Here is a 22,615-nt window from a genome sequence, read left to right as displayed (position 1 = left end):
CATTTGCATGTAGTAATTAGTCTCCCACCGGACAACACACCACGCATGACCGTATAACCAACAGGCGCAGCACCGTTCATCCAGCTCTTTTCGCTTCTACCGTATCGGAAACGGTTGGTTAAAAAACAGTTAAATAGAATAGAGGGACGATTGGGCAGAGAAGACCAGGATATGCATCACATGAAACTAGGTGCGATTTTCGAAGTCTAGTCGAAAAGTCCGATTTAATAATTCAGGCAACAGTGGTGAACATGGACAGACCATTTCGTGGTTGAATTTTAACAGGAAAACAAATTATTATATTTAGTGCTGGGGTTCTCTGAGCTCAATTATAGCTTGAATCCAGAGACATGACACAGACGAACTAGGACCAGTATGAGCCATATTGGTCAGCCATCTGTTCTATTGCCGCTTCACAGACGTAGCCATTCCTTCGATATGCCCATCTGGACAGAATATGGATTTCATTAACATGAAAATATAGTCTCGGTATGTTGTGATTCTGCCGTCTGAGTAGTATACCGAACAGACCAAAACGGTTTCCAACTCATCTCATTGTGAAGTGGCCGCAACGTATCCCAGCCATCCCAGCAGTGAATAAATACCGTTGAAATTAATAAGTACCAGGTATATTGAGCTCAGTCCAGCGCACTATCGTGATCTTCTGCCACTAACAGCCCAGGTCTCTTAGATATTCCGTTTTTTAAAGTAATATGTTTTAACAATTCCTGTTCACGGATCGGTTTTTGGTGGCCAGAACCTACAAGGAAAATAAGACACTCGCACCAAGTTTCTCTTACACAACTATGCTACTAAGACCTTAACATTTCTGCGCACATATCAGATTTGACGAGCGTATCGTTTAGGGGAAAATTTGAGGCTTTTTAAAGTTGACTTTGAAGCACCAATTGCCACCCAATGTCATCCGAATAGATTTGGGCCAAGTTATCGGTATCATCCACAAACAAAGTTGTCAGGTATGGATCCGATCTTTCACAAATCACCCACTTTATTTGTTTTCAGGAACTGCTACGCAAGAAAAACACTGCGATCGAGGAGCTACAATATGAAGTGATGCGAATGGGAAAAGTAAGTAGTAAAGAATGAGGCACAGTATTTAAAGCGTACCGGTACGTCGCCTCTGAAACAATGACGCGATACTAAGGTTGATACCTACAGTATCACCAGACACGAGATCAAATAACAAGAGGAACAGGGAGGTCGGACAATGCTTGTGTGAGTGTGTACAGTAAGCATCCAAATGGGTAATAGGCATATGCATCAGGTTTTATTGACTCGTTTGTCTATATGTTACACAGCCGTTGCAACTTGAAAAGCTCTTGCATGCGAAAGGATAGAAATGTCCGAGTGAGATCAAACATCTAGGGTTGGGGACGAGCAGAGTCGGCTTAAATAGTCCATTTAATGGCTGCTTAGTCATCTCATAACAATCCCGTTATTAGATGCAATACCAATACAAACTGCGACAGAAGGACAGACTTCCTAGACAAGTTCGTGGTGGGGCTAACCGAGTCTGAATTTAAGAAGTTCAAATGTAAACATAAACAAGACAGCTGACAAGACATTCCCAAATAGGCTATGAATCTTTTGGTTTACATAAGTCACACTAACGCCTTCTTTAATACCTTGAAGCAAAAATACGGAGGCACGATGTGTGCATTCCTTTAGCGAACCCGTAAGGACTGGAACGATTCCAAACAGCTTTGTAGTTTAGCGGCCTACATTCAAACAGACTGATGGGCTCCCAGACTGAGCCACCCATCAGGAGAAGACCCCCAACAAAGACCACTTTGCTGGGACCCTGCGAAACTTGCTTTGCTCCCCAGCACTCAGTAAAAACCGCTAAGATTAAAAAACAGGGATGCACAACTGACACACTGGGGATTCTTAAATTCCCTCACCGAGTGGACATACCACTAGTCTATGCAAACGAAATAGACCGCAAATTGATGGCGTCCAAATGGTTACACTGGTACTCATCATCATCGTCGATAGCATCACATCAGTGTTCAACACTAAAGCTTCGTTGCCGTAAAATCAGTACTACAGTTATCACCCATTGGGACTCAAACTAGAGGAATCACCATTGTTGTTTCGTCCTACCGGGGGGAGCCACTTTTAATGGACCTGCATGGTCTTTCCAGGGTAGGCAACTGTAAATGCGCGGAACTGAAAAATAGGCAGGATCTTACCATAAAAATAACATACTTTCTTTGGAGAGGGATCAGCGATACGTACTATCCTACCATGACATGAGGAAATTTACCACCCTAAATTATTTCAGATACGTTGCCACATCATGCACAAGAAGAAGTGGTTTTCTTTAGGTTGCGATACTACAGGGATATGTAGCCTGAGTTTGTCAAAATTTCGCAGCGCTTACAATCAAGCCGTTTTCAGTTTATTATTTTTTCTGCCGACACATCCTAAGCAGATTTGTAACACTAATGTGAAGAATATAAACACATTCAGTGGACAGTAAACCTGGGCTGGTGCCGCACATCTTGGAACCTCAGTAGTTATCTTCTTGATATAACACTGGCTATAAGCTTACCGAAATCTCCTCAAAAGTCGAATTCGCCCTTTCTAGGACCCATCAGGTTGGCGTAGTCAGTTGCTGCTGACCCTTTCTCTAAACTACCAGACTTTTTTTGGGTACCACACCAACTGCTGGTGAATACCTTGATTAGACATTCAAATGATGGACGTGGATACTTTGTTCACTATGCTTTTGACGGCCATTGGAGTGCTGACCCCAGTTTACTGCTTATTCCTCAAGAGTTCCTCAATTCAGAGGGATTTTACTTTTCGTTGGTACTGATTATGAAATTGGGTGGAAATCGCCAACACCTCATGCCGCTGTCGCTCCGTACCGGGTTTGGACAGCTACAAATATTCTTCAAATCATTGTGTGAAACAAAGGCCGATTTACGTTTCATTCTACAAATCCCAGCGTGCTTTCATGACGAATATTCGACAGCTCACAACCAGTCGCGCCCATCTTGGGATCTCCTTCTTATACCAGTTAGTTTTCAAACGAACGCATTTCACTAAGCGCGCCTAACTCATAAACTCCAACAGCGTAGCCGGCCGTGGACGTGTTACGTCAAAGATAAGTCTTGGCGATGTTGCGGAATATGGGTAGCTCGGGCGTGTTGTTTGGTTCTTGGCTTGCTCGCCGAGCTTGGGAGCTGGGGTGCAAAAACGCACCACCATTAATCGAGGTAACAGTCATTGCGGGATTGCGTAAATTCTTCCTTCTCTGTTTGTACTTATAATTTCTCAGGAGTACCTAGTGTCCCCAAAATGGTTGGTTGCTCGCGAGGTGGCTTTCACACAGATTGGTTGTTCGGCTTGGGAACTGAGCTGCGTTGGTGTATGGCAGTGCAATGTAGGTGGTTAAGGTGTTGTTGCTATTGCTGGAGTGAAAATTATTAGGTTTTTTAAACACTCCCCCAGTACATCAAGCTTACCATACGCTTTGTACACTTCCACAGGCCTATAATGAATTGTGGGCGACATGTCAACGGAAGTTGGTGGATGAAATGAACTCACCAGTAAACCTAGGAATCATGCCAGTCAAAGTTAACGTGAACCTAACATCGCCATTCAATCCTTCGACGGCTATCGGTCAGAAAGTTGCCGACAATACAAATTCAGAAGAAAGTTCGCAAAAACTATTAGGCGAACCGAAATCCACAATTGTACCGATGGGTCAGGGTCCAACAGGATTGGCATCAGTTGCTCCGTTTTGATTTCTGCTCCACTTCTCATTGAACTGGTATATCGGGATCTCGAGGATATGAACTATGACGACCGTAACAAAACACACGACCAAAGACAAATGATTTATCGCATAATTAGTGATTGAATAAGGGACAAAACCAGCAAAATAAGGTCGATTTGGAACTTTACGCGACCACACTAAAATTCTCTGAGTTCATATAACCGCAAATTCTACATAACCTTCGAATTTCCATCCTCATATTTGTCAGAAGAATGAACCTTGTGACAGCATGAGTTTTTTTATTGAACAAATTTGTGGAAATGCACGAACAGGTTTGCATCCGCTGAACATTTATGGCGCATCTAGATCTATGTACGGACGTCGCGGAAAACCACGCCTGTGCAAGAAAAAAATTAAACATGTGCTTCAACAAAAAATCAGGACAACGACACCCAAAGTACAGACCCACTAAATAAAAAGGTTACCTGACTTTCCGCTAAGATTCTGAAAAATGAGCGCCATCCTCAGGAAGAGGCCTTTTTAGCGGCAGCATTAACAAATTCAGTGGCATCATTTCAGCGTCACGGGGAGCAAAACCAGTCCCACTTAATTCTTTCGAGCTTTCTCATTTGGTGAACTAGTGAACTTAGCTGTGCTTCATTTAGTGTATCAGTGGACATAAAAATCGGCAGACAGAACAAACTACACCGTTCCTAATTAAAACAAACAAAACGATTTTCGGACGCAGCGGCTGTTGTACGTTACATACCGTATAAGACCATAGTTTGGCATGCCTCCGTAGCCTCGCGCGCGGTATGGATGAAAGGGTAATCTGGGCTGGAAGTAGGGCACCCGATATGGACGTGGCGGAAAATTTCCAGCCTGGAGATAGTCTCTACTAGGTTGATAAAGAGGGTCCAACTGTCTGAAGCTGTCTTCACGTCTTCTTTGGGGACCTTGCCAACTTGGGCTTGACTGCGACCGCTCACGAAGTGTTTCGCGTGTAACTTCATTGATAGATTGACGCTGAGTTTCATGTGTTTTGGAATCCGAGCGACGCTTCTTCGGAGGAAGATGAGGCTCCAGAGGGAGTTGTGGTCTCATAGGGTCCAGTAAGTAATTATTGAAGTATATGGCCTGAGAAAGGTTGAAGCGAGACATGTATACAAAATCGTGGGATTCAGTCCGAAAGAGAGTAAAAGCAAAACAGTTTGGATCGACTCGAAGCACTCATGCACAACGTATCAGTCTAATATGGAGCGTTTGATTTCAGCCGTAATCGCTTAAAGTGAAAACGGTATATCCTCCATGACTGCGGTATTCAAAAAGTCTCAATTGATTTGCAAACATCCAAGCTCCTGTGTTCTAACAATTGTAAATCGAACACTTCTCCAGAGAATTTGGCTGATTTGCTCCCACGAAGAGTGCATCATCGCATGTGTTTCACGTAATTCAGCATGACATTGGAATACAACCAAGCCCGTTCATTTGTGCTAGATATAGGCCGATTCCATCTTACGAAGACCGCAGGAAAGCGACGCAGGACTGCAAATTTCTAAATGTGCTGTCGTGTTACAACGCACATTTATCGTGCCGTTCGGGGATCAATGGTTATAGTACAAATGTCAGAGCTCAGGATGACGTACTTCGCTAGTTGAACAAAACTGCAATGTGGGCACCATTGAATGGGACCGAAATTGTCAAGAAAGGCGATGAGCGCTGACACTCAGGGTAGTTGAAACGTGATCCGATTCACTCCAGACTGCACGTTAGTAGTCTCTCAAGGGCAGCCGCAATCCAAGAGATTACTGGAGTTCAACACCCCCGCGCAATCATGTCAAAACTCGATAACAACATTAAATCCCCAAAGAGCCCGGTGGGAACCTATAAAATGATGGTCAAATTTCATCCTATGGAATTCCCATCGCGCCTCATTACAGTTTGGCGACAAACACACTTTGATTCTTTGTGTTTTCTGACCATCCTCCAAACTTCAGAGAAGTTAGTTTTATCACGCTTTACAATGCCGAGATGACGGAGTGGTACAAAAGACTGACAGAAAAACCAAATAGACCGTATACACAAACTATGGGTGGTGAAGCGAAACATTACCAAATAACTCGTATGAACCACGAAAGGGACAAAGAGACATCACACGCGGGCATTATGAACAAGAGATCAGGTAACAACCTCTGCACCATATTCATATTACGTGCACTCGGAGGAAGAAAATGCGGAGAATGGAAAAAATATAACAAACTGGATACAACATGTTCATCCATTCGGTCAATAGCTAAATTCCTTCGGCAATATCAGGCGCTGCAAATGGGTCAGTCAGTGCCCGTGGTCCCGGGCACATGCACAATTTACGGTGCAGACGACAGGTACGTAGTAGCCATATCAAGTCTATGAATTGTAGGGAAATTCTACAACTGCTTTAATACCACAAAAATTCCTATCCAAAAATGGCTACACGTACAACAATAATGCTGCAACCATGTGTGTTGGAAAACAGTGTGTTCATTAAAACAGTGAAAACAAAAGATACCACCTAACATCGGCTCTGGTTGATTCTGGACAGAACCTGACTCCCAGATACAAAGTTACTTTGTATATGTCACAAATTATAAACCGTACTTTTGAAGCAGAACTTGGTGCAAATGATCACCAGTGTATATAGTAAATCCATATTCCTGATGTTGTGCCCTGCCCTCATTTGCATTGAGAAGCCTGACTTCTCCGGCATCACGTGGACCGGAATTGAATAGTAGTCAAATGATCTCATGCTACGTCATACCAAAGTCGAACGACGGCGATCAATGGGACCTACTTCGAATTATGTAACCTGCTTTTTGTCGAAGATCCCATCCGAATGTACGTCGCGCTAGTACCGCTCTTTCGAAGTATTATTAAGCGTGCCGACGGCTGGCATCGTTTTATTAAAGTAAGGGCTGACAAGAAAAGTAGATCTACTCACTGGCTGCCGAACGAAAACAGTGGCTTGAGTTCCGGACCGGATTTCTGGAACCCCGCTATTGCTAATGAAGTCACAGCAAAAGGACCCATGCATCTGGTCAATACAGATGTTCAGTAGCTGGATGTGTTTGCAAGTACACCATTTAAGATGAGTACGATGGACACAAAACTGGTGTTGCTTTTTTGTGGCTTTCAATTCGGTGAAGTTCATTTATCCATGTTCTAAGACGAAATTGCTCCGGTCACTATGGTTATATTCACAGAAAGCGTGATAGAAAGAGAACAGCCGAGTAGATGATAGCTTATCATTACAAAGCACAGATTTTGGAGAGTTCATGAAAGGGAAATTTCGTCCTTATGATCACAAGTACAACTCGGGTCGCCAAAGTGTGCGCAGAATTGAGAATTTTCAATGGATATTTCATCCTGTAAGTGGTGCCAAGCTATGCTGAAAAGTGGCGAAGCACTGTACAATTCTTTCATTCTCATTGGGAATCATCATCCTTGTGCACGAAAACCCAGGGAGTCTGGCTTTTCAACATAGATTGGCTTCAATGACAAGACAAAATCTCCATCGGAAATCTGAGTGTCGCTTGTTGACAGTCTGTTAATTCTCCCGAACACTGCACATACTACGCGCCGACAACACTTGTTATCAAAGCGCACCACGGGAGGTGCGCGAGTGCCTGTCAAATAGAATAAGCTGAAGAACAGATAACTCTCTCTCTGGCCAGATTCGGCTTTTGATTGGCAGGCGAAGGTCTGTGGTTTCGACGAGCGATATAAGAAAACTCACATTATCCTTTTTCACCGTTTCGACCTTGTCCAGATGTTTGTTCATTATGTGTTTCTTCACGTAGATTGGATCTCGAAACTTTTTGTCAGACAGTAAACACACCCATATGACATCTCTATAAGAAACGGGGTAACAGAAGAGAGAAACCTAGACACTTTTATCATTAATAGTGAAAAACTAGTCAGTCTTTTAACGTGAATTTAAAATGTTATCAAGTGAAGTAGTCAAACATGGAAGTCAAACCGGAGGGGATGAAAACAGGATAAGCCACGAGTCCCGTGACTGAAATGAGTTGTACAATAATGCCGGGACTGTCAAACTCTGGCCATGAAGTGCACTTTCGATCATTAGTAGACACAGGGAAATGAGTGGTTCACTCTCAATACGAAGTGACTCGATCGTTAACGTTGCTTCACCTCTCAAATGGATGCCTGCTAACGCAGTGTCACGCTACACGTATGCTTTGAAATTACATCCTTGCGGATATAACAGTGAGTCTGCTGTACACCCCAAGCGGTCTTCCTAAGCCTACCTATCACACCTCCAAATTACACCTATTTCGTATCGTGTTAATACATCAAGTCGACAGTCCTACACAAACGTTAGCCGTCTGTATTGTCAAATTAAGAAGTAGTGTCAACTAGTCGTCCGACCACACTTATAAAGTGAGCTGAGGGGTTCCGTTTTGATCTACTGATAAACTGAATATTTTGAATGAATATGTCACCATAAACGGCGTTTTTATGAGTAGTAGGCTCACAAGATGTTACTCATAAACACCTATCAAATGAAATCGTGTGGTTATGGATTTTGTATTTCGAATATAATACAAACAGAACTTCCTTAAGCCAACTTACACATATTCCCTTGTCGTGGACGGAGCACCGATTGGTCATGGACCGAGCACATCCGTTTGAATAAGCAAAGGACATCACCACATTTTGCTGTGCGGAGTATTTGTTGCACTGTCACACGGTCTTGGAGTGGAGAAGTGCGTTGTCTGGTATCAGCCGTACACACGTTCAAATAGACATAGTTTCAGATGACCTACCGGCGAAGGTCCTAGCGCATACGTCCAGCTCACCTTTTGAAGGGCTTAACATCGACTGATTGTGCACTTCGGGTGAATAGCGCAGTTAATGTAGGAAACCATGGAGCCCTAAGCGCCATTTTGTGGCTGTATGGACCAGGGTGGGCAGCTGCTCCTGTTAGATTCATCCAATAAGTCCCAAGCAAAATGGGACTTGTTCCGTAACTTGCGAACATCAAGTCACACTATCGAAAACCCCGGTCTGATCATACAAATATTCGAGTTTTTCCAAACAGGGATTTACACTTAAGTTACTTTAGAGTCATTTGTTTTGTTATGGGCTTGTAGAAGAAAAAAAGAAACGCTACTCAACGGCATGTTCCATTTGGATTCATAAAAGCCTGTTTGAAAATCAACCCAAAGGAAATGCGAAAAACTTTTACTCGAAGGGTAACAAGTTGATCAAAGAAAGGCCAATGTCGATGTCAGATAACCGTGACTCTCAATAAGAATCAGAGCAGGAAAAAGTTTAAGCCTTACAAATAGTTAGATTTAATATCCCAAGACTATGAAGTTACACAAAACCAGAGCAGTTGGTGAAAAAGCATAGGATAAATTTATTCCTAGTGTTAGTTGGTGCAGGGGTGGTGATTTGACAGAAAAAGCATAGAAACCTACGTTTTTCGCTTTTTCCGACGCGTGTTTGACTTCACAAATGCTTCGACAACCTCATTCACATCTCTTAGTCCTAATCGCTTGCATTCCGTTTCATCCAAGGGACGTATCAGACGGACCAATCGTTTCAACTGGCAAGCAAAAATCTGTTTTGGGTGGGGACAAAAGTGCGGTTGTAACAAACTCAAAGGTTGAACTTGCGCAGACAAACCGATAAAGAGGAACAGACAAATAGAAGTTCGGAAAAATTTACAGATCTATTGCTCCCCACAGAAAAAAATCGCCGAACGAAGTGAGCAGATTGGCAAAAATTTTAAGGTGGATAAACAAATCAGCAAAATCTCTTTAGGTTGGTATACTAAATCAGTGTCGGATAAAAACGCTCGTTGGTTGATGTGGACGACTAAGCTTTAGGATTGATAATTTAGAGGTAGAAATTAACATTAGTCCGTGTCGGGTTTTGGACCTTGTTCTTCCGACTCATGGGATTTTAGTTCACGATCCGTTTTGGATGTTATTTACAGATTTTGTTTGTCTATGCAGATGAGCGTGAGCTACAACTCGCTTATGTTCGGGTGGGATTACTTTGATTCCCGTCGAACAGGGTCATGTACTAAAGATCTGAACCACTTTTGTTGACGAATCGTCTTCCCTCATAGCCGAACAGCACCATGTGACAGCTCGGTCGATTTAGAACTGTTCACCACACACTCGCCTTCTATTGTGTTCACACTGGGATATTCGGTGATTTCCACCACCTTGATCATCGGTCGCTGTGGCGTGAATTGTAACGCGGAGGCTCAAAACTTAGTTACTTGTTTACACTTCTCTTGTGTTAGCGGCTTATAGTGTGGAGTTTGCTGGAAGTATGCTCACCACCAATGAAAAGTGAGTTGCAGACGTACAAGTGGATTTGAACACATTCGATTGTTCGATATATCTAAGTATGTCACTAAAGGCCTTCTGTGATATCATGTAAAACAGCAAGTGCTTTCAAATTACAAAACTCGAACGTCATGTGTTTCGGTTGATCTTTTCGACCGAGACCACTCTGCAATTTCGTGCGGAGTCCCTCAGCTGGACTTTACTATCCGAGATTATGTTGTATCAAGCATATAGTAAAATATACACACCTACGCTGCCGAGTGAAAAACCCATGTTCACTGACAGTCCGAGTAATAGTGCAAAATAGATGCGAACATCCATATATTTTGACTAGCTAGACTGTTCGACCGCGCCCTAACCAACCACCCATTATCTTGAACGTTGCATTTCCAAGAGCTTATGTTGCATGACTGTCCTTTTGTAAAATCTTTCAGCTGTAGCACACTTCCGATGCCTAGCTGCCATGCTACCCGAAGGTCGCACGAGGGCTGGGATACTGTCAGGTTGCCCAAGCCTAGACAGGAGAAGTCGAGAGGCAGAGGTCGGGTTCGAATCACAGACCTTCCGGTCAGTGAATTAGCGCTCTAACCACTTGGGCCATCTTGCCCCTGATTGTCCTTTTGTGCGGGCATTGAGACAGCTGGGGCCATCGATTTACTATGACACACATATAGCCAGTGCTATATCTTCGCCGGGCCCGTTTCAGCAGCAGATAGAACACTTGCACACGATATTACGGTTTTATAGTTTAAAATTAAGGTCGTTGTATTTCGCTTTCCATCATAACAGTCGGCGACATGATTTCCGATGTTAAAGTGTACTTAGGTGGTACGACAAGATTGCACAGAGTGATTCAAGTTGGAACGACCGATCGAAGCATACAGTGGAGGTCTGTAGTCCAAAAGCGTACACTGTTTGGTGTAAGCAAATTGCACAGGATCTCCACTAAGGAGGTGGGTTAAGTCCAACGATCATAGATATGCTTGAATTCTATGGGAACATTCAACTTATCATCAACTGCGTGTCAACGGTGGATTTTCTAGGTACAATTTCGGAGAGTGGGGTAAATACCAAGCAAATAGCCCGCTTACGTGGACTGACTTTAAGGTGAGAGTCCAGTGACCATCGGAAAATCTCTCATTTATGGTATTCCGTAAGTGGCCTTTGGTAAATCGTTCCATACTACTTATACGTGTTTTACAATGAAGGGATCAAACAAATGTGTTGGCCTCCTGAAGCCATTATCAGGTGAGTTGTCTTCAACTTATCTCTAGGATCTATCCCCTACGTAATCGCACCAAAGGGGAACGGTTAAAAGAAGGACAACAGTTGAAGTCACTGATTGTTAAAGAGGGAAGACCAACATGATACTCTAACCAGGTACGGAGAGCTCGGCTGCCAATCAACATGTTTTGACTGAAAGGAACTGAAGAGGTCGAATAGTGGGACAGTGTTTCAATGCATGAAAGAAGTACGGATGGACTGCGAAAACTGAAATACTTCTGAGCATACAATTAAACACACAATCACATACTGAATCGAGGTCTGCTGGGGGCGTAGGCGTAACTTCCTGACGAGCGGCAGCTTTCCCAACATCAGCCTTACTGGGCCGTACATGGATAAGCTGACAGGGATGGGGCATTGCGTCCTCGTTGGTGTAGATAGCTGGTGCATAGAAGTCAACCGAGTGCACAATTCGGAGATACAGAATGAGTCGATCAAGAAGATTCAACATTTCTGTATCATCCGACGGAACTATGGACGTCATCTGTGCAGTAGCCAAACTGTTGCCAGCGGAAGCACCATAACCCGCACGAAACGAAAGCGCCTGAAATCCTCCTGCATAAGAGGCAACCGTGAAGTCGTGTTAGCCAAACATCACTTTGGTCATCACATACTGAGAAATCGTATAACAAGGGTGCTTCCTGAATGTTAATCGCTTCTAGCAGCTGCTATCACGAGAGTTTAAATTCTTCGGGGCCATGGAAGCAGGAAAATTGTGGAACACACAAACAGATTTAAAGATGAGCTTGCGGAAGAGTGTAGTACCGGCAACAATTAAACGCAGGTTTGGACGATAATATGACATAAACAACGAGGTTCTGTCGTACTGATTCTCTTGTGGTACCCATGAACAAACACGTGGGTGTATTTGAAAACGGGTGGTGTGCACCAGGGCTCAGTGCCACACAGGCAGGCCATGAGGTACCAGTTGGTTTATAAGCTAACACATAAAAAAGGACCTGCTCAGTCAGGTGCCGTCTAGATATGTGAGATCTGAACAGATTACCAAGTGTGATGAGTATAATTCATTTTGAAATAGAAAAGTAGCTCTGGTGAATCGCATTAACAGGACAGTTTGACGGTTCAAATACTGATGAAATCAGTTTGAAAAATACCAAAATGCTTTTAAGCCTACAACGAACAATCACCCTGGCATCAGTATTGAACGAAAAAAACACTATTCATTACTCAATAGACGCTGTTCAGTGAGCATGATGAACGACTCCACATAAAAACTGATAAGTCGAGGCTTACCTGAAAGAAGAAGTTCTTCCTCTGCGCTCCCCTCGTCGACCAGACAGTCTGTCAAACCAGTCAACAAAGGATTGTCACTGACCACGCTACTTAGGATGGTGGCAGCCTCGAGAAGATCTTCGCCAGGATCGATCGCGATAGGAGCCGGCTTTTTGTTAGCCGGAGGTGAAGAAAGTGACTTGGCCAAAGCATCCAATGCCTCGGACGCAGATCTTGCCTTTGCTTCTTCTAAGAAAGAAAAAATGAGTTCACTAAGCAAAAAAATCATTGCATTCACACTGATGTACAGTTCGAACTGGAATTCAACAGGTTGAGGACAGAATACACCAAGTAAAGGTTAATCCGCATATCAGCGATTTGTGTAAAATTAAAGTGCTCGTGGTTGATACCTCGTCTGGTTGGGTGAATTTCTGACCCAATGACTTAAAAAAATAAAAGAGAAGTCCAGATGTTATCGGATCATGCACATAAAGTAAGCGAGATATGTTCGCTTACGTATCTCCGTAACGTACTCCTCCGTTCAATTCATTCGCATTCTGGATCACTCAATGTTCATCTTATGGTGACAAAACGACAAACATGCGCACATCACTTGTGACATTAGGCACTTCTTAGATTCTTTACTCTACATTTTAGCAGTGTAACAGAACGAAATCCCACTGTTCATGGACCCAAGATAGGTCGTCTTGTCCAGCCACCAGAGCCTGGTGCCCGAGCATCCGTAATACATACCTGTTCGGAATATCGTCCCATCCCACCACATTAGTGATCCGATCCAGGTCCGCATTATCTCACCCAGATCGATAAAATCATCTACTGCCTAATTTGGTGGCGACAAACGTACTAAACATATGGTCCAAATGGAATTCCGAAAAGCCCCCCTTAGTCTGGCTGGATCCAAGGGGTTTATATATTGGATCAGATAATGGAAAACATCGAAAAAACCAATATGGGCACATTCTTCTAGATGAGCTGTGAGTGCGGAAGAGAATCAGGAAGACAACTTAGATCAGACCGAAACGTACGAGACTCGTGTGTCCAGCAGGGGTATCTCCGGATGGAAAATTATAACACACATGAGTGTGCTGCATCTTCGTCTCCAAAATGAAACTTTCAGGGAAGTATCGAGCAAAACGGGGATCGTGGCCACATGATGACACTATCTTGGACTGTGAAGTGTTTCGAAACACCAATCAGCATGAGGGGTTGCTCAGATGGCGATTATACTAGTTGGTTGTTAAAAATAGTCGTCGATATTGGCAATGTGCCAGACTATTTGAGGCTAGTTGAGTGCGTTAATCGACTGCTGATCAGGTGACAGTTGACCTTAGCGACCAGCTTGGGAAAGTTACGTCAACATACAAGGAGATATTGCTAGTGCACGGTTGGATGGTATGACATTCTTGGACACCAGGCTGCTCAGTGGGCAGCTACAGAATGAAGTCTACAAGAAAGCAATTCAGACGAAGCAAATTCTCAGCTACCGTAGTATGCTGCCACATGCATTGCCGCACTGAACACTATTCAGACAGATCAAACTCCGCTGCAACACCACAGAGACCACAGTCAAAGAGAAAAATCACTTGTAGTGTTCCAGAGAAATGGAAAATTTATCTCAATATCTCTGTGACAAAAACACACCTCGAACGCAAGGACGTAAGGAGAGCGTAAGGGATTACGCTCCTCTATATCGAGAGCATTTCTGAAATTACTGCAAGAATTTACATCAATACAGTAAAACACAACCGCTAAGGAAGTCAAAGTTATGTACAACATCCTACGCAAGGGTTGCGAAAAACAGAAAGGATGCTATCCACCAAACATCACGAATACCAGCTTGCCGTCAAGATACAATCAACTTTCACTTGCCTTCGTACATGGAGTTAGCTAGAACCAAATCCATATACTAGCTCAAGCAAGAAAAAGGACGCGACGTCAATTTATGGGAGTGTGGTACTCAAACGAGAAATACATCAACAAACACATTGAGAATCCAGAATCAGCAACCTCAAACCGCACAAGAAACTAGAGAACAAACCTGAATAAAACACTGCACGGGTAAAACCAGCCCATAAGGAGCACACATAAAAAACTACGAAGCCTAAACGGGGGTAACGATATGAAGAAATTGCACAAGACATGAAAGCACTACATTGTCAGAACCCAAAACATAAGACCAAATCGCGAATGAGGTTGAGAACGTGTCTATCAATTCAACTGACCAGTCAAGTAACAGTAAGGTGGACTGAGACTCAGTAGGCAATAAACAAGAGCCAGTCAACTGAAACGAAGGGGAAGAAGTACTGAAATGAATATATCCAGTAAACCAATTACATGAAGCGAATCGGACAATAATGCAGCAAGGATTCCAAGTGGGCCACTCAAATTATGCGCGAGCAAGTCCTGGCAACCACTCAGGTTGGAGGTATCCAATACTCTACAGAAATGATATAAACGCAAGTATAATTGGATGAAAAAGCTCACCCAACCGCTCACTGCTTTCTCGCTGGTAACGAAGCGATTGCAAACTGACTGCCACGCGCGACGAAGAGGTCAATTACCATCTAACCGACTGATGGTCTAGGATGCGGTGAAACGTCTGAGAAAGGCCGATGCGTATCGGCAGTACGAGCAACCACTTCAGCGTGTTACTTAAACACAATCTGTTTTACCATACTACCTTTGAATTGCTACGGCAACTTGGGCCACAATTTACATGCGCACAGCGGTAAAACGGAAACTGGCAACTAATTCACCACTTCAAAATGCGCTTGACGCAAAAAAGTGGAAAAAGTTCGATAGTTTGATTATTAGATAGAGGCGATTTTTAGCTTAACTTTAAAGATGAGTGTATTGCGCGATGTAAAGAGTCCATGTTTTTGAACTTACCTCGTGTAGGTACCGCATCATTTGGATTCTCCATATCGTCCGTGTCCGATTCACCTAGCTGACTAGTGTCCATTGTTGCGGGTTGTGGAACCAAGGACTGCGTAGATTCTGACATACTCGTGTCGGTCGGTTGTTTACAAGTTGGATGCGAGCCCCACAAACCACGGGCCTTGTCAAGCTCTTCGGTTAGACGAGCTGCAAGAACTAAGTGCCGCCTTAATAAGGCTTTCGAATACAGGCGTTCCGGGCAGTTGTCCAGAACTTTGGATAAAAAATGGCTTGTTGATCGGACGCGGTCGGTATTTGGTCTCCTCAAGTGGTCTGGGAGTACTCGAGCGCTACGGAGACATTCTAGCAAATCTTCTGGAGCCTGTGCTTCGGTTGCCTGTTGAAGTAAGTTACTACATATTTCTTCTAAATCCACATCAATCAAACTTTCGGCTTGTACGGTTTGTGCGGAAAACGAAGCCCAACCGACACGTCGAAGTGATATACTGGAGGATTGTGGGTTTAGTTCCGAGGCAAGGAAAGGTTCGTTTATATGACCGCAGCGATTGTCCGAAGAAGACATGATAAGCGGATCTAGGACAGCCAGTCGAATGAAGTGTGGCGAAGTGGACAATAACTGTAACAAGATCGAAGGTTCATAAAGGTTAGGTAGGTGACCGAAGTGTGTGGACATTTCACTGTCATCATTATTCATGGTAAAAAGGACCCGTATCAAGGGGTGAAATAACATGCCTACGAGTATTTCCAGTAGAGCGCATACACAAGGTGAATACAATCAAAACCAAGTTAAGTGGTCATTTTGAGACATCAAAACAGTGCCAACTAAGTGCAAGCGGACAAAGTATGACTTAGCATAAGGGTGTGAAAGTAATTACGAACAGTTTGGGAGTTGTTGGTGCAGTAAACCCTCCAAAATGGGTTTCGCATGATCCATCCTGAGCTTGGCTGGAGGCACTGCAATAAATGACGCCTGATTGATGTCAGCAGTGTTCGTATTGTCCAGATTATCTAACTGAGCGCTTGGAGGTGTAGGTACCTTAGAATGTATGCGATAGACCAGAACCAGGTTCCCCCACTCACTCACTCGTTTCGTTTTACTTTAAGGCTTTAAATACAATTAGATGAACTTTATGGTTGTATGGTAGTGAAGCATCGGCGTCAACATTGATGTTACTGTCTCTGATGATGACGTGGCTATTTAAACTGCCTTCTGTGAGCAGTGCGTCGGAACAGTGCTGTCCATGAGAATTCCTCAGGGAATTTCACGTTAATTTTAGCCAGGGACATCCGACTTATTTCCCTAGCATTCTTGGAAGAATGATTCAATAGGCCTTGCAATTGTGTACAATGTGTATTTGTTTCACACGCCACTGTGTTTTTCCTTTGCAACTGAGCTCCAGATTCCATGTTCCGACCATAAATCCTGACTAATCTACATCGATTTTATCCTGCTCTTATAAACATAGCCCGAACGACCAAAAGGCGACATTAAAAAACACAGACTCACCGAGATTAGATCTTTCTGATACACATTAAAAGAAATGTGTGGGAAGTAAAGAACGCGCGTATAATGCAGAGGAAGTCGTTGAACGGGGATGTGATCAAGTTCATTTTCATTGGTTTGGTCTTCGCCCGCAGCAAGCATCGATTCGTTCAGGTCTGAACGATTGCCGGCTTGGTCATCTGCAGCTGCCTGTTCGGTTCTTTTGACTGATTGCTCGGACTCTTTTCTGGCCGGTCTTCCGCGTGTAAAAGACGTCCTTGTTGGACTGTCACCACCGTTTTCGCTGCTAGCACCGGAACGTCTTGAGGGCCTGCCTTTACCACGTTTGTTGCGTCTGGCAGGTCTTCGAGAACTCATCTTTGGACGGGCTCGGCGATGTCGAGTGCTCTCTGTTCCGCTGTCACTACCACTCTTGCCGTCACTCTCCTCTTCACTCTCGCTGCTACTACTGCTGCTGCTATCACTTTCGCTACTACTCGTTTTGTGCGAACTGTTGTCACTGCCACTATCACTTTCACTAGATCTTTCACTGTCACTGCTGCTCTCATCACCACTGCTGCTACTGCTACTGCTACTTGAACTTCCGTCGGTGCTGTTCCCATCACTTGATGCATTGTCCCGTTCTTGTTTAGGCGGTTGATTTCTATGTTTTGATTTCAGTCGTGTGTCTTTTCGCTTCCGAGGTTTGGGTCGCTAGAAAAAGACGGGTCATTTGCATTAACCAAGTCAACTGACGAACATCAAGATTCAACTTGACTAATCAAATTTCACAATCCCAGCCACAGTCAAGTCAAACCAGGGTTATCAAAGTGATTATGCAGATAGGTGTCTACATTGAAGAAGTGATGCTGCTTCACTTATGGTTGTAGTAAATCAGTAAGATCAAAATCAGGGGGTGCGCTATACGTCATTAATGAGGTTATTTCGCGCAAATGTAAAAGAAATAGTGCTACCAATCAGACTACGGAAATAGAGTTCGACTCCTGCCAGAAACGGGGTACTTGCGCACATGCGGGTGCAAAAACATCGTATCGCATAACTGAAACGTAAAGGGCACAGAAGGGTCTCAAAACTGTTGAACCAGGTGATTGAATCATCTGCGTATGACGCAAATGCCATTGAGTTGGTCACCTCAGAAGAATGTACAAAGTGTGAATGGTGACTGCGTTCAAAATTGTTATATCTGATGATTCGCCGGCCTGTGGTATCTGCTGCTGACCCGCTCCAGTGCCTAGTGTCGGAGAGAAAAGACTCACGGAAGGGAACACAATAGCTATATTCCAACAAAGCGGGTGCGAGTGCAAAAGTACAACGGCCTCAAGCTTTTTATTAGAAGGACACTGTCTGAGCTTGGTCCAATGCTGACGCACGCGGTCTGGCCTTAGTACGAGGCAGCGACGTGCTGCATACTGCGGAGGCGTTGTCTGTCCTTGATCAACGCTGACTCGCGCTGTCTGGGTTTGATGCAAAGCTGTGACGCGCTGCATCTTGAGGGAGCGTTGTCTGTCTGGTCAACACCCAGCGGAGCTGAGAGTCGCCGTAGATTCCGGGTATTCAGTGGTTGCTTTCAGGAAGCTGACCTTCCTGATAAAAATGTTTTCATCATTATCAAAGGCACAACATCAATCTTCAACCTGATGCTTCGCTGCCGTACAAGCACAATAGAGGCCTGATGCTGTTGGCGCAAGCTGACAAGCATATGTTGCAGCTAAGACCGAAGCAAGACGAATGGGGTTGTCAGTCATAATAACCCTTGGGTCTACATGAAAGGCACTATTAATGTGGTAGGAAGTAGGGGGTGAAAATTACGTGAAAGGGAAAGAAAAGGGACGTCAGGAGGCGAGCCGGACGATGGTATCACGCGAAGGCCGACGTGGCATGAGATTATTTGTAAATGTCTGTAAGTGAGACGGGATACTGCCATGGAGCCCACATCTGGAAAGGACAGTTATGATCCTCAACAAAAAACTTCAGATCAAAAGCCTTACCGAAAGCCGGCGGTGGTTGGCGTCAGACCACCAGACCAAGTTGCTCAAAGTGTTTCAACCCACACCCTGGTGAACTAAGAGATTATGTTAATCAGACCTCTACCAAATGATCAACCTGGTATGAGGGACGCTGGGAGTGTCGAAAACAGACCGCTCCAGTATAGGTCAACGGGTCACGCAGGCAGAAAACATCATACCACGGCAATGTTTAGTCACTTTGTGACGGTTTTTAGCTACGCCAAGAGAGATGATAGCCGTACCTAAGACAACGTTAGGGAGACCTTTACACGACCACTATCGCACAGACCAAGTCAAAGTAATCTTCAAATCACAGCACGCCACATGATATGACCTGATCCGCTTATCAGATGTACGGCGACAATTCTGACCGAATGCTTTGTCTTCCGCTTTGAGCTCACGAATGACCCGCATAGGGTCATTCGAATTTCTGTGTACTAAACCCATATGTGTTGCAAATGCCATGATTAGCACCATACAAACCAAGAACCGTGACACCTAGCTTCCTGTCCTCTGCACCACTCCATAAGTAAAGCAAGCCGCTAATAAAGGTTTCGCATACGTTGTGAGATTCACCCATTATCTCTACCTGAGTTTCATAATCCTAGTCAGTCGCTTAGGCCTATTGACTGTCACAGGACTATCTTCTTTTGCTAGCGTCTGAGTCATATTTGCTATGGTTTGTACTATCAGGCATAGATATCCTGGACAACGCCTTAAACGTTATGAATACATTTGAAATGACCGGAAGGAGATGATCAGACGAAACACACTATCGATGAGCGAGGGAAGAAGTAAGCAGAAACCGTCTAGATAACCTATCAATACGATTTTATCCAGATAGGTAACTTGAGTAGCAAGAAAAATACCACAAATTTCTATAGAAAGTATACAATCTGTCCACAACGAAACCCTAAAATGACGGGGCTGTTCAGTATTCCTTCCAAAAGTCCCTCTCGAAATGGAAAATTTTTGGACTTCGTTAGTACATAATTAAGCAATGTATCTCATATTAGGTAATGTAAGATTTCCGTCCACAAAACATACCGTTTTACGGGCTGGGATGTTTGTGTGTTCAGTGCCTTCAACTTCACTCTGGGCTGGATGTCCGGAAAGTGATTCCCGTTTAGTTTGTTTGTTTCCACCCACCGGTGGATTAGAAAAGGAGTGGAATAAGGCTGGTTTTTGAGGCACATCAATGTACTTGAACTCCTCCATGAATCTAACGTCCTCTTCAGTACCACCTGCTAGTTTGACAGCCACTGAAAGGCGAGAAAAAATGTGGCATGAGAATAGCAGCAGTAACAACTATTCATTCACAAAATTTTGGCTGAATAACCTTCCACATCTTGAATAATGAAGACTCTGACCCACCGACTTTCTAAAACTCGGTAATCCCGCCTCCTCTCCTCACCTGGCTGGAGTCCTAGAAACGAAGATGGGCTTTTTTTTACAATACTTGCAGAGATGGCTGATAATCAGTGGTGCTCTTTCTTTCACACACTAATCTGTTACACTCCAAGTCACGCGTATAGACCCGATATAATGTACAACGAAATTATCAGACAGAAGGAAAGTAAGATGACATACGAAGAGAAAGCCAAGAGGTTATCGTTCAAAGGCATAAACGATAGAGTTGGCAAACTTCAAGTTCGTATTTGATCAGGTGGCTAATGATCTGTTCGCTGACCTTGGAAATTGATTTGCAAACGTTTCGTCACCATTCGAAGAGACATCTTCGGCGCGTTATTGAGCGGGCAGTCCATCTCCTCGTGATTGCGTTCAGATAGTTTACAAAGAGCAGTCTTTGCGTTGTAACCTGACTGGCCTTTGACAATCATCGTACTTGGATCTTGGTTGGTCTGATAATAAGCTGTGTTGCGTTGCGGCCATGTTGCTGTTGAAATTACCATCCATTGTTGTCTATTCCGGTTGGCCCGTTCGTGATCTGTATGGCATCGAGGTCGACTTCTCCGTTGTTTGATTGGTCGGTGGTGTACCTAATATTTATAGCGTCTGTAGTAGCGCACTGAAGGTGTCCCCTCGAGTGGTGACGAAACATTTGCAAATCAATTGCCAAGCTCGGTGAACCCGGCAACGGCCACCTGATCAAATACCAACTAATGCACCCGAACTACCAATATTCCAACACATTACCAAACTTCAAGTTCACCTACCTATATTTTATTTCATAGAAATCGGCCTATTGGAGAGGGCCGACGTTTATATAGAGCACCGTCATGGGCCTTTTGTGAAAGTGGTCTCAGCTCTTCAAAATATCCCTTGGGAGTAGTGCACACGGGTTGTGAGAAGTCGAAAACCCAAAACTGCACAGTATAAGCGCAACATCCAAGCTCCGAAGGGATCAGTGCAAGGCTCCCTTGACAGAACAACGTCGTCCGAATGAGACAAGAGGCAAGACCCATCGAATATGAGTGACGCGCCAAAATACTTACCAGTATCCAGTAGCTTGACTATATTGGCTTCGTTCGAAGTGGTAAGTGAAAGGTCGTCAAATTTTCCAGCCCGATAGAGTTCCATGAATACATCTAAGCGACGTGCGAACAAATTACGTTGTAATTCTGGATCAGGTCGAACATCCGGGTGGTATTTCTCCCGAAACCTATTGAAAAGTGAAATTTTCAAAACATCTTTGGTGTTTCTTGATAACGCTGATAAAAATGCCGGGTCGTCTAACTGGAGTGACGTATAGAACGATATTGTTAATCCAACGGATGCAAGTAGTTTTCGTCCACGACACGGGAAAAATCTGACCAAGTTAGTAATGGTGTTCAAACATTCAAGCAGCTCAGCGGTTACAACGCGAACGGGGGGTCTGTGGTTCGAACCCGACTACTCCTGGGCAACCTGGTAATATCCCAGCCCTCTTACTCCGGGCACGACACGGGAAAAATCTGACCAAGTTAGTAATGGTGTTCAAACATTCAAGCAGCTCAGCGGTTACAACGCGAACGGGGGGTCTGTGGTTCGAACCCGACTACTCCTGGGCAACCTGGTAATATCCCAGCCCTCGTACTTACTCCGGGTGGTATAGCAGCTAGATAAGTTGAAAGATTTTTGGCACTTACTCCATCCCAAAACTAGCAGTGTGCACGGTGAACTCGCCCGTTCTTAAAAGAAATCACAACAGAAAACCGGTCAGGGCGGAAACTCATTCTTATTAACTTAACTGGTCAGTCGTATCACAAAACCCCTCTTCTAGTAGAGGCCACAAAAACAGCCGCACTGGTTATAGGCCTCCAAACCGATCACAGGAAAATGGAATATCGTCCAGTACCGTGTAAGCAGAATCTAATCCACTATGCTACATGAAGCCTCTTATTTTCCATAAACCATATGTATGTGCAATTCGTGGTTGTACGTGGGCTGAGATACTGCCAGGGCGCCCACACCTAGACAGGAGGACGATTAGGGTCCTCAACCAAAGCCTTTGGCTCAAAAGCCTAACCGCAAGGCAGCGGTGTTTGGCGGGAAATGCAAATGCATTACCATTTCTACGGAACAAGTCGCCACATGTTCCAACCCCCAACCTGGAGGG

The 22,615-nt window shown here is 44.1% G+C and overlaps 2 protein-coding genes across 2 annotated transcripts in view; one reads left to right on the top strand and one right to left on the bottom strand.

Moving 5' to 3' along the window:
* Positions 1-4,345, top strand: part of T265_03539 (hypothetical protein) — a gene marked incomplete at both ends in the record, with an annotated part of 29,413 nt that extends 25,068 nt beyond the window's left edge. Inside the window, 2 exons of the mRNA XM_009168051.1 lie at positions 1,024-1,089; positions 3,519-4,345. Coding sequence (XP_009166315.1) covers positions 1,024-1,089; positions 3,519-3,776 — 324 coding nt within the window. The remainder of the gene's footprint in view (positions 1-1,023; positions 1,090-3,518) is intronic.
* T265_03538 (hypothetical protein) overlaps positions 1-22,615 on the bottom strand; it is a gene marked incomplete at both ends in the record, with an annotated part of 46,997 nt that overhangs the window by 17,584 nt on the left and 6,798 nt on the right. The window contains 9 exons of the mRNA XM_009168050.1: positions 4,518-4,885; positions 7,521-7,635; positions 9,229-9,371; positions 11,645-11,949; positions 12,649-12,876; positions 15,538-16,162; positions 17,054-17,743; positions 20,104-20,318; positions 21,513-21,679. Coding sequence (XP_009166314.1) covers positions 4,518-4,885; positions 7,521-7,635; positions 9,229-9,371; positions 11,645-11,949; positions 12,649-12,876; positions 15,538-16,162; positions 17,054-17,743; positions 20,104-20,318; positions 21,513-21,679 — 2,856 coding nt within the window. The remainder of the gene's footprint in view (positions 1-4,517; positions 4,886-7,520; positions 7,636-9,228; positions 9,372-11,644; positions 11,950-12,648; positions 12,877-15,537; positions 16,163-17,053; positions 17,744-20,103; positions 20,319-21,512; positions 21,680-22,615) is intronic.

The sequence above is a fragment of the Opisthorchis viverrini genome, assembly GCF_000715545.1.
Source record: "Opisthorchis viverrini unplaced genomic scaffold opera_v5_51, whole genome shotgun sequence".
In the NCBI taxonomy this organism is placed as follows: domain Eukaryota; kingdom Metazoa; phylum Platyhelminthes; class Trematoda; order Opisthorchiida; family Opisthorchiidae; genus Opisthorchis; species Opisthorchis viverrini.
The sequence above is the reverse complement of the archived record's forward strand: the minus strand, read 5'-3'. Positions and strand labels throughout refer to the sequence as shown.